Genomic DNA, 12,199 nt, shown 5'->3' with positions numbered 1-12,199 from the left:
TAATTCTTGATTTAAGCAAAGATTCTTCATTCTAGTAAAGGTGGTAAAAAAACAGCTATCTGTAAAACTGTACGTTCTAGCATTTGTTTACAGAGTGTAATATTTAGGAAATTAATGTTCAGAGTGCAATAATTAAAACCAGATTCCTCCTGGAAACCAGGGAACATAATAATTATCCAGTGTCTAATCATATTTCACCCTTTAAAAATTCTGCGGACATCACTCACATTTGTTTTTTCTTCCATTCTGTGTCTGTGAAGCTTCTCTGCCTTGCTCTAAATCAGCAGTTTCCATGCAGCTGTTCCCTCATCAAGGTACTCTTTGCTTTCGTCACCTTTGCACGAAGTACTGCTTCCCCTGCGCTCGTCCTGGGCACATGGCATGAGACTTCCTTCGCCAATCTCTGTAAGCACAGTCTGGCTTAGCACCTGAGGGTCTTGTAAAGCCACTGCTTTAGGGTCTGGGTGCTTCCTGGCACTGCAGGGCCCAGTGTCCCGTCTCGGTCCAGGAGCTGCTTACCTTCCCCCTGCACACTGAAGGTGCAGTCCCGGCCCTCCACTAACACAGGCAGCTTGACGAGAAACTCCAGGGCGAGGTCAGGGAGAACGCAGGCTGTGTGGTTTGATGAGTTTTTAGCTTAGGAAATATTTGTTTTCTCCAAATGTAAAGCCAACCCCAGTGTTCCTTAGAAATTAAAGCTGGCCGTCCACTCTGTCACCTGTGTTTATGAAAAGGAATGTGGTCCAGCGTCAGCTCTAGGGACTCAAGAAAAAACGTGTCCTACACTTACGTCTAATTTATCAAAGATGCTTTTTCTTTTAATCTTCCATAATTATTATACAGAAAGATTAGACCTAATAGAAAAAGAAGTGTTAGCAATTGATGACAGTCTGTTAAAATTTTTTTAAATTCTTAGTTACTGTTTTGTATATCCAACTCAAAATACAAATATTTCTAAATATATATTTAACACGCCTTTACTATAGCATAAGAACAAGCTATAATTACCCTTTCTTTTAAGAAGATTTATTGTATTTTGTGCTTATTCAGGAGTTTTATGGGTTCTGGTATAAAATTCAAGTTCTATGCTTTTGATCTAAACCTTTCAGTACATCACTTGGTCTTTTTATTTCAGGTATTAGGAGCATCTTAATTTGTGTAATAATTATTTTATCTATGTGCAAAAAGTCTTCACATAGATTATCTTATCTGATTCTTCTAACAACCCTTTGAAATAGGCACATCTACTGTTATCCATAATTGCCAGATTAAGAACCAGAACCAAATAAGAGTTCTGATCCAGCCGAGACTCAAACCTGGATCTTCTGACATGTCTGCCTTCTCGTCTATGTAATAACCCTTTCCTGACGGGTTTGCGTTACTCTCTGTGCAGTAAACGGAGCAGTGCAGAGACAGGGGACCTACCAGCACTGCTGTGCAGGGGGTAGGAGGTTATGTTACTGTTAGTCTTTCGTTTTCGTTGTGTAACTTCACAGATTACCTAACCCATTTTTCCTCAGCCTCTCAAGAGCTAGAAGGGATTCAGTCATGAAAATAGTAGGTTCCAGTCTGGGAAACTGTTTTGGTGTTTAAAAAAATAGGTGAATTTTTTTTTTAAGAAGTGTTTTATTTGTCAGTCTGGATCCCTATCCCTAGCTGTCAGAATAAACAAACCCTGGTGCCTGCCTTCAAGGAACTCACGTGTGAGGAGAGGACAGGGACGTGTGACTTAAGTGACTACAGTGAAATCCAGCACTTATCTTTCCCACTTACTTGATTCACTGAATTTTAGCCAATAACTCTTCTTATTTGGGATTGTATCTTTATCTGGAAACCCCAGGATTCACTGAAGCTTAGAGTTAGTGATACGCTGCTGTGGAGAATTCCCAGCTCCCTCTGCCTGCATGTTTGTGCCCGGCCGCCTGTCGGACCCCAGCGCACCTCGGGGGCTTAAACTGGCGTCAGCGCTGCAGAGGCCTCATGTCTGTTTCATTCTGGCGGCAGCCTCTGGGTTTCCATCACCTCATGGATGTTTGCTTTTGTGCCCACTGATGGTCAGGAGGGAAAGCCAGCACTTAGGGGCATAAGAAGGGCCTTGATGAGAAGTGCAACACAGGGTCTGCTCGCTGATTAAATCTAGCACACATCAGCGCAGGAGGGCTTCTGGCTCCATTTGAGCAAACTGGCTGATCATCTGAGAGTTTCCCATAGAATGTGGAGACCAAATCCTTCACCAGCTTTTAGAAAGGTTTCTAGATTTAATTTTAGAGGAGAAAAAGAAAGAATGTTGCCAAAATTCTCAAAAGTGAGAATTATGCTTAGGACTTAAATGCTAGAACCAGATACCGTGATCATTTTGTTTCATACTAACTTGGCTTTTTCAAGATGCTATATTTTGACATAAATATACTGCGTTTTTTTTTTTTTTTTTTTTTTTTTTTGAGGAAGATTAGCCCTGAGCTAACTACTGCCAGTCCTCCGCTTTTTGCTGAGGAAGCCTGGCCCTGAGCTAACATCTGTGCCCATCTTCCTCTACCTTCTATGTGGGACGCCTAGCACAGCATGGCTTGCCAAGCCCGCACCCGGGATTGGAACCGGCGAAGCCGGGGCCGCTGAGAAGCAGAATGTGCGAACTTAACCCCTGCACCACCAGGCCATCCCCTGCCCTTTTAATTGACTTTTTTCTTTAAAATGACCGTCCAAGGTTTTTATGTCAGCTTTTCCTTGATCCTTAAAGTAAAGTATCTTTGCTGTGAAGTTGAACTTAGGGATCACAGTCATACCACATTTACCCGTGTGTGACTTGTAGAGTTGGGTCACTGAGTAGGAAGAAAACACACACAAAAAAACAAGAATTGAAGTGAGATGAAAATTGAATTTGAGAGTAGAAGTCAGGATGTCAACCTGTCTCCTAGCGTTGAAGCTTTGTTATGAGTGATGGGGTGACACTTTAATATTTTTAATTAAAAGGAACGCATGCTCATGAGGAAAAGAAATTAGAAAATTCAGAAAAATAGAAGGAAAAAAATCACCCATAATCCCACCACTCTAAAATAATCACTGTTTATTAACGTTTTGGCATCTCTCATTTCAGTTTCTCCTCTTTACATAGCTCGGGTCATTGTATGTGTAAAACTTTACACCTTGGCTTTTACCCTTCCATTTAACAGGAGGTAAATAGGCTTTCAAAGTTTTATTTAGAGGTCTGAAGGTTATTTGCCTAACAAAACAGAAAATAGAATAGTCTTAGTATTTCTTTGAAGAAACTTTTAACCCTAGTGGCTTACTCTATGTGACCACCGTTTATATAATTTTAATTCCTGTGAGTATCACTGAGCAGGCCCTGTCCTCACCCTGCAGTGTGGTGACTGCTTTCCCCGCAGAGTGAGCCTCAGTCTAGCAGGGGCAAGGCTGCACCAACGAGCGCACAAGAAGGAGCCCCGGGGCGGCAGACTGCTGGCAGAGCCCCAGGCCCCCCAGTGGCCATGCTGGGTCCCTACTGGTGGCCATCCCCTAGTTGTTACAAACTCTTGTCTTTTTAAAGTCCTGGCTTTGCCTGAGTCTTATTTCCTGTTAAGGAAATGACCCTACATAAGGAACTATTGAACTCGAACTTGTAGGCCACGTACAAATTTAAGGTAATGGAAGTTCAAATACACTGACAAGTTCATGATAATTTCAGATGGAGGGAGCTAAAAAAATGTTATCTTTTCCACTAAAAATATGCTACCACCCTCTACAGATCAGGGGTTGCATGCTTTTTGGCTCTTAATTACAGCCATCACATTTAAACATGGAAGCATTCAGTTTAACCAATATTATTGAAAAAGACATCAACTGGATCTTATAGGAAAATAAAAATGGATAATAAATGATCTTTGCCCCTCTGGGTGCTTTTACTCTAGTAGAGGAAATAGACAAACACACAAGTTGTGATGGTATAGGCCAAAAGTGATAAATATAAACACCACATAAAAGGAGGGAGAAAGTAGTTCTGGCAGGAGACAGAGAATGCATCACGAAGGAAATAGAGATGGGAAAAAATATGGGTTGAATTTGATCCTATAGAGATGGGCAGGGCAATGAAAAGAGCCACACAAACACACCACACGAAAGTTCAAGCACATTCAAGAGATGATGAGCAGCCTTCTTTCAATTTTGTTCTTTTTAAATAGCTCTGGAGAAGATGCAGATAAATATGCAGAAGAGAATAAAAATCGTCCAGAATTCTGTTACCCAGAGAAAAGTTCTGTGAACATGGTGTTGTGTTTTCTTCCATTCATCTTTCTACACACATGATTAGATTAGAGCAGATTCGAGGTACTGGTTCACTGTGCGTGGCTCCTGGAGAGGGGTCACTGACATTTTTAGCTCTGTGCTCACAGCCTGGTCCAGTGCACTTTCTCGTAAACAAACACTGACAAATGCCCCTGTTCCTTTGATAAGTTCAAGACAGCAGACCTCTACTGAGCCTATGTCAAACAGGCCATGTGCCTGTAGATGCCTTATACTCTGAATTCAAGGCTGAATTAGATGTAGGATGTGTGGCTCTTAGAAGGAGGTCATCCCAAATCCGTTTCCTGTTCATGAGCCAACAGATAGGTAGGTGGGTCTATGTACTTTTTTTTTTTTTTTTTTTGCTTGAAGATTTGTCCTGGGCTAACATTTGTGCCCATCTTCCTCATTTTGTCTGTGGGTTGCCACCACAGCATGGCCACCAATGAGTGGTGTAGGTCCGTGCCTGGGAACCGAACCTGGGCTGCCAAAGCAGAGTGCACCGAACTTAGCCAGTAGGCCACGGGGCCAGCCCCTATGTACATTTTCTATTACAAAGTACTTTTTGACTTGAAATGCTTTTTGTCCCAAAATGGGAATTTTTCCATTATCAAATTTAATGTTTTTTTAAAAATTAAAATGGTATAGATAAGAATAAAGTAAAAATCACCTGAAATAATGCCATCCAGAGTTAACATGTTTTGGCAAATGTTTTCCCAGCCTTTTTTTCCCCTCTGTATGTGGGTTAATTTTTTTTTCTTACTCCAAAATTGTGGTCGTCTTTCTTTACCAGTAAATATTAGTCAGTACTTTACATTTTGATAAAAATTGCTAAAATGCTCTCCAGCTGTTTGCTCTCCCACCAATAGTTATGCCAAAGGTAAGTATAATCAGTATAATTATTTTGGTAAATTTTATTAAAGTGTAACAGACACAAAAGTACACAGATTGTAAGTTAACGGCCTAATCAACTTTTAAGAAGTAAACACACTTAAAAATCCAGCATCCAGATCAAGAAACAGAACATTCCCAGCACCCAAAGAGTCACCCTCATGCCCCTTGCAGTCACTGCTCCCCAGGGTGACGACTGTTCTGTTACCTGTCCAACTTGTAATCTTGACTAATCTGATGGGTAAAAAATACCTTGTTTTTGAGGGCCGGCCCTGTGGCATAATGGTTAAGTTCACGTCCTCCACTTTGGTGGCCCAGATTTGTGTGTTCAGATCCCAGGTGCAGATCTACACCACTCATCAGCCATGCTGTGGTGATGACCCACATACAAAATAGAGGAAGACTGGCACAGATGTTAGCTCAGGGCTAATCTTCCTCAGCAAAAAAAAAAAAAATTATATATGTATATATATCTTATTTTTGCTTCTGGTTACTATTATGAAGTTACTGCCTAGATTATTTATAAAATTCATTGTACAGCCCAGTTTTTTTTGGGGGGGGGGGGGGCGGAGTTGATCTTCTCCAGGAGAGAAATAAATGGTGTCTGTCTAAGGTGGAGAAGATGAAATGACTTGCCATAGTTGAAAAGGAGGTCAAAGGAAAGATTCTACAATATGACCTTTGTGATACATTATTTTCTCAGTAAATATTTGAGTTCCTTTGGGAAAGACACTATGATTAAAAAAATTAAAAGCATCTGCCTTTCTTTGAAATGATGAATTTCAGTACCTTCTGCAACTAGAGAGTATGTATATTCTGTGTATAAACACCAGTAAAGATACATGGCTAGAAGCTGACCTCTACTGGAAGCTTCTGGTATGATTTGGAGGAAGGAGTTCTTATCTCCCTGGTGGCCACTAGCCTTTCACTCAGCTCAAGCCTGCCTGCCTCTAGCTTTTCTGTGCAACTTCTCGGGCTTTTTTTTTTTTCTTATGCTGTTTTTCTGCTGTGATAGCAAATTTTGCTTAATAAAATGGGAGTTTTCTGTGTGACGAGGTCTTTGTAAACATTCTTGCAGTTGGACCATTAAAAGGAAATATGCGAAACCTCTTGGCCAGGTTGTATCTCATATGCAAATCAGATTCAACCCTGGACCTTAACACCTGAGGAGAGAGAGTGACTGGCTGCTCTGTTTCCCTCCAGGAATCGACAAGGAGAACGTTGAACTCTCCCCAACCACTGGGCACTGTAACAGTGGACGAACTCGCCATGGATCCGCAAGCCAAGTGCAGAAGCAAAGAAGCGCTGGCAGTTTCAAACGTAATAGCATTAAGAAGATCGTGTGAAGCTTTCTTTCTTTCCTTTTTCAAACAGACGTAACTTACACGGGCTCTTCACTAGTGACCCCTTCACCACCACGCTGTGATGCTGCCTTCATGGTTTATAACGAGCCCATCCAGTCTGCCATGTTGCCAGATGATCAACTCTCGGAAGCATTGCCTAAATTTAATGCTGCTTTTTCTTTAACATTTTTTTCTTCTACTTTTGGCGTGTCTGGTTTAAGCAAGTGTTCAGAACAACTGCAAAGAAAGTGGGAGGTCAGGACACTTGAACTGAGAACATCCCGATTGTGAGAGAGGATGGATTCCTGAATACTGCTACCACTGGCCAGCTAGGACAGCCATTTGCACAGAGCTCTGCCTTCTCTCTGTTCCCCTCCTTCATGATACAGAGTCAAGTGTTAGTCTTATTTACACACTTTCCAAGATAGAAGTTTGTGGGAGAACTAATATTATAACCCCAGTATGTTTAATCTGACTTTGAGCTGTGGACTTTTTTTTACCTTACAAAACTGAAGGAACCATGAAGGTCGGGCCCCGGTGACTTCTCACCATAAAGCCACGGGCGAGGTACTTTGGGGGTGGCGGGATTTAGTATTTTGTAGACGGTTCTTGAGAAATACTAACACTTGAGTATTAGCAATAATTACGGAAAGTAAGTATAACCACATATATCTTAACATTACCGAATTAAAGCGCTGAGTTCTGAAGCCTTATCCAAACTCAGTCAGCCAAACCAATTTATTTTTCTCCAGTTGATTATCTTTTAATCTTAAATATGCTAAAAGTTGTTGTTTTCTGTTTTTGTAAGCCAAAACTATACTAAGTATAGTAAGTATACGTTTTTCCCCTCCTCTTCTACTTTCCTACGTGATTCTGAGCAGGGTAATCAGTGAACAAAGTGTTGACCATTGTTCCTAGAAGGTAATGTTCATAGATGTCTGCATTAGCTGCACAGCAGAATGGAATGGTACGGGACGTTTAGAGTAACTGATGCTTTTATTTTGTTTAATAATTTTCCAAGAAGCATAAGAGTATGGTGTATATTATCAGCAGTTTCTTTGATCAGATGTATTTTAAATGTCTTGTAATCTTCCCTCTCCCCTCCAAAAAATCAGGACTCTCTTTAGCAAACATTTGGATTCTATATGATAGAATTGCATTAAATCACTGTGAAAGGACTGGTGAGCCTGCATTAGCGTGACGATAGGAGGCCTTAAGGGTGCTGCTGCACCGCCCGGCTAGAGTCTCGTGCTGCTGGGGTTGCCATAGGAATGAGATCCAGCTTCTTTGTGGTACCTGCCTGTGCAAAATAAGTTGACTTCAGTGAGCATATTAGAATTTGGATGTTCCAATTTAGAACTAAACCATATTTATTACAAAAATATATTACCCCCCTACTCCCAGATTCCCTTTATATGTTAAGATGCAGTGGCTTTGGGAGGGAGGAAGAGACCTGGGGGGGGTGGGTTCCTGTAGTGCTGTTTCCTGGGTGCATTTCAGTAAATTAAATTCCACAGCTAAGCCAATAAATAATGGTACATTTAAGTGGTCTGATTTTAATAATATAACACATTTCACATTTATCCACATAGTAACAATGTAATATGTTAATGTAAATAAAATTGCTTTTGATATTCAGAAATAAGAATTTAATTTTTTTAATTTGTTTACAGTCCTGGGAAAAGTAAGAACTATTTGCCAAAATAAAAGGGGAAAAAACCTTAGTATTAATAGTTATTTTGACATGGAATTGTTGGAAAATATTGAAGACAGGTGCAATTAATTAAACCTTCGTTTTTAACTATTGGAGAGGCTGCATTAGACTAGAATGTTTATAAGAACAGAGCAACTAAGACTATAAAGAAGCTAACTCTAGAGCTGAGTTTAGAAACAGATCATTAACAACCCAGTGCCAAGGATGCCAAGCTGCCGTTAAGGTCTTGGCAGCCCCGTGCCTCTGGGATAGTTGTCACAACTGCTTGGCTCCTGGAGTAAAAGGCAGATGTGAGCCTTTAATCCTGTTGGTTCCATGTCTTTCCTCTTGGTTGGCTCGTCTGGTGCATATGACGGTGGGTGTTGTTATGCTATTTGGCTTCTCCCATCAAAATAGACAAGCTCCCGAAGGTTTCCTGTTAGAAATATTGATCTTTCCCTAAACAGGTTTTCCAAGGTGTAGTATTTCTCAAGTGTATTCATCGTTTCCCTCGACTGCAGTGAGTGGAATGAATTCCCTTGAAGTACCTCATGAAATGGTCAGCGTTGCACAAATCAAAATTGAGCCTCCTTGAACTGAAAAAGTACTTCTGACAGTACATCCTGGGAATTTGAAAACTTACTAAGGTTTAAAATTTACTTTGTTTAAAGAACTTCCAACTTTTGAGGAAAATCTAGCTTTCCAAGTAACTGAAATGAACATGAGATTAAGTTCTCACCAATATGCCTCCCCTGAGAAATGAAACACTTTTTAGGCCTCATACCTGTAATCTGCACAAGAAATCCTGAAATTCAGAGCAAGTTGCCCATTTTGTGTAATCTCAGTTCTATAAAGAACATTACAAGGAATTTGTCTTGGGTTTAGGGATGTTTCCCCTGACTTTTTAAAGAGGAAAACATTAACTCATCACGTTTTTGTCGTGTGTCATCTGCCTGTGTTATCTCTGCTCCAGTCCCAGGGGGTGCCCTTGTTGCCAACATTGAGACGCGGTTCACTCTCTGGGGAAAGTGGCAAGTGCTCTGTCCTCCATCCGCGCAGCCCCGTTCGTTCCTGGATGCCGGCTCTGCAGCGCCCGGCCCGGTGCTGAGGACGCGGCCGGACACCGGCTTCCACCCCCGGAACGGATGTGCTGGGGAGGCAGAATGTAAGCCGGCAACCCTCCCTGCTTAGTGGGTCTTAGGGCTTTCTATTTGTTTTTACATCCCCCGCCCCCAATAACGAGGCATGTCTTTTTCAATGTTATGCGATGGACTTATACAAAAATTCACTCCTAGTGTCAGCCACACAATTTTTTTTAATGCAGTATATTCACGTGTAAATAGTTTGTGTAAAATTTGACAGAAAAGTATATTTACTACACTGTAAATACATGTGATGATATATTGTATTATTTTGCTTTTTTGTAAAGCAGTTAGTTGCTGTACATGGATAACAAGCAAAAATTTGATTATTCTCGTGTTAGTGTTGTTAACTCCTTCCCGCGGCTGCGTGACATCATTTAAAGAAAATGCTGTGTATTGTAAACTTTCATTGTATATGCTGACTCCCTCTCCTCCCACCTGGGGCCGGATCTTTGGCACATCCCCGTCTCCAACCTTGTTAATATCGTAAGCAGTTGTACGCCAGCAGGAGAAATACTGCCCAAAAGACAAAATCGATCATTGTAGGGGAAAATTGTAGAACTCCATTTCAGATCATTGTTGTTCCCCGCCCCAGTTTCCTCCCTGTGTATGTACATCCCCCCCCTTTTTTAAGTAAAATGTAAATTCAACTGCTCTAAGCTGTGGGGAGTTGTTTAATTTCTTCACATGCATCAGCTCTGTTTCTCACTTCCCCCACTCCTCCCTGACCTTTGGACATATTACAGCCATTTTCTTTCTTTTAAGGATGCCTTGGGTTCTCCTCCACCGCCTCCCCACGGGAAAGACCTTACTATTTCCAGAACTTCTCTAAACTAAAAGTAAAATAATTTTGGTAAAATGTGGGGGGGAGGGAAAGGTTTTTCTGGAGCCTCTGAGGGTCCCCGGCTGGGTCTGAAAACTAAACCCAGAAAGACATGAATAGGAGGAAAGCATACACCATTGTTTAATATAAGTTTTACGCGGCGTGAGAGCCTTTGTAAAGAAACGAAGGCAAAGAACCAGTTAGGTGTGTGTGTTCTTATGCCGCCTCTGCTGGAGAGGGGGCGGCGTGTGGAGCTGTGCCAGGCTGGAGGGCGAGGGGAGCGTCGTCAGCGGGAGACACGGAGAGCACGGCCCGCTCGGCCCTCGTTCCCATCCTCAGAGCCCCTCTGGCTCGTCTTCGGAGATGAGGAGGCTGCTCTCCTCTGGGCGGAGGGAGGGCGCCTCTCCCAGGTGGGGTTTACGCCCCGTTTCAGGGGAGAAGGGCAGGAGGGAGGTCAGAGGGACCCTCCTGCCTCTGCCGTCTCAGACCCCTTCAGCTTAGACAGTCAGGGTGCCCGGGTGCCGGCTCTGGGGCTGTGTGTCCTGAGCTCCTTCAGACGTGTTTTAGGGCCCGCCAAGCCACGAGGTGACCATTCTCTGAGGTAGGCTGACTTGACTTCTTTTCAAACAACCAGTCAAAAATGCCAGGACACTCAGAGGTCAAGTGGTCAGAGGGCCTGTGTTAGGACCCCAAGGTCCTCCCCAGCTTCTCCCTCTCCCTCCACAGGATCTTCCGTGACGCCGCATGTGTAAACACTGTAAAACGCTTCCCTGGCCCAGCGGCTGCGAGTTTTACTATCTGTTTACCCCATTACTAGGCTATTCCCAGATGGGGAAGGCTCCAGCCCAGACCCCGCGGGCAGGACAGAGCTGATCCTGAGGAGGGTAACAGTGTCTGGCATGAAACAGAGGACTCAAAAGACCATAAAACAGATGTCTGTGGGTCTGAGGCCCTGCTGGTCTGTTTGTGGGAAGACTGAGAAAACAGGCTAATGCTCTGGGCCCAGCCCAAACCTCCATGGAAAAGGCAGGCTCTCCATGGATGGGGTCCTGGCAGAGAGAGAGAGAGAGAGAGCACATGTGGGTGGGTGTGTGTGTGTGTGCAGTAAATTCCAAAACGTATTCTGTCAACTTACGCATTGAGAAAAAAACAAAAAAAAAATTTGAATAACGATCTTTTTATAATGGAAAGTCCTTCTCAACCCCAAAGAGTTGGGGGGAGGGAATCACAGGGTCAAGTACAGTGCTTTAAGAGGAATTCATTTTGCTTTATAAAAAGTCACTGTGTTGGGGCCGGCCTGGTGGCGCAGCGGTTAAGTGCACACGTTCTGCTTTGGCAGCCCGGGGTTCACCGATTCAGATCCCGGGCACAGACATGGCACCACTTGCCAAGCCACGCTGTGGCAGGCATCCCACATATAAAGTAGAGGAAGATGGGCATGGATGTTAGCTCAGGGCCAGTCTTCCTCAGCAAAAAGAGGGGGATAGGCAGCAGTTAGCTTAGGGCTAATCTTCCTCAGCAAAAAGAGGAGGATTGGCAGCAGATGTTAGCTCAGAGCTAATCTTCCTCAAAAAAAAAAAAAAGAAGAAAGTCACTGTATTGTCCTTATTTTCTTCCCTTTGCGGCTCATTCCATCCACATGGCGCTGCCCAGCATGTGAGGGGCCGGGCAGAAAGGAAAGCTGAGTAAACGGAGAGACAGCCCACAGTCCTCGAGGGGAAGGCAGTATTGCAGAGGGCCAGTTCCTCCCAGATGAAGTGGTGCTGTAACACAGTCCAGCAGGAGCCCTACAAGAAGAGAGCGTATCCAAACAATGATTCCAGGGCTCACCTTCCAGAATAAACGAAAGCACGGCTAAGAACGAAAAGAGCATAGTTGGAAATCTTCCTTACTAGATAATAAAACACAAATTCTTAAAGATGTAAAACTGTGGTAAAGGTAATTAGACTAGATAAATAGAATGGAACTGCAAGAAGGTCCAGATCATGCTATTGTTTAAACAAAGAAAAAGCACCAGTAACCCCCAGATTTC

The 12,199-nt window shown here is 42.9% G+C and overlaps 1 protein-coding gene across 23 annotated transcripts in view; it reads left to right on the top strand.

Annotated features, from left to right (window-relative positions):
* The window catches only part of NF1 (neurofibromin 1), a 240,382-nt gene extending 230,379 nt beyond the window's left edge, over nucleotides 1-10,003 (top strand). For 13 of the 23 annotated variants that reach the window (XM_070226404.1, XM_070226403.1, XM_070226418.1 and 10 more), the window contains 2 exons: nucleotides 261-314; nucleotides 6,370-10,003. In XM_070226404.1, coding sequence (XP_070082505.1) covers nucleotides 261-314; nucleotides 6,370-6,512 — 197 coding nt within the window. In that variant the 3' untranslated portion in view covers nucleotides 6,513-10,003. The remainder of the gene's footprint in view (nucleotides 1-260; nucleotides 315-6,369) is intronic. The other 10 variants (XM_070226406.1, XM_023653059.2, XM_070226413.1 and 7 more) reach the window with 1 other exon arrangement.
* Nucleotides 10,004-12,199: the final 2,196 nt, after the last annotated feature.

This window comes from Equus caballus, chromosome 11 (assembly GCF_041296265.1).
Source record: "Equus caballus isolate H_3958 breed thoroughbred chromosome 11, TB-T2T, whole genome shotgun sequence".
NCBI classification, from domain to species: Eukaryota; Metazoa; Chordata; class Mammalia; order Perissodactyla; family Equidae; genus Equus; species Equus caballus.
The sequence above is the reverse complement of the archived record's forward strand: the minus strand, read 5'-3'. Positions and strand labels throughout refer to the sequence as shown.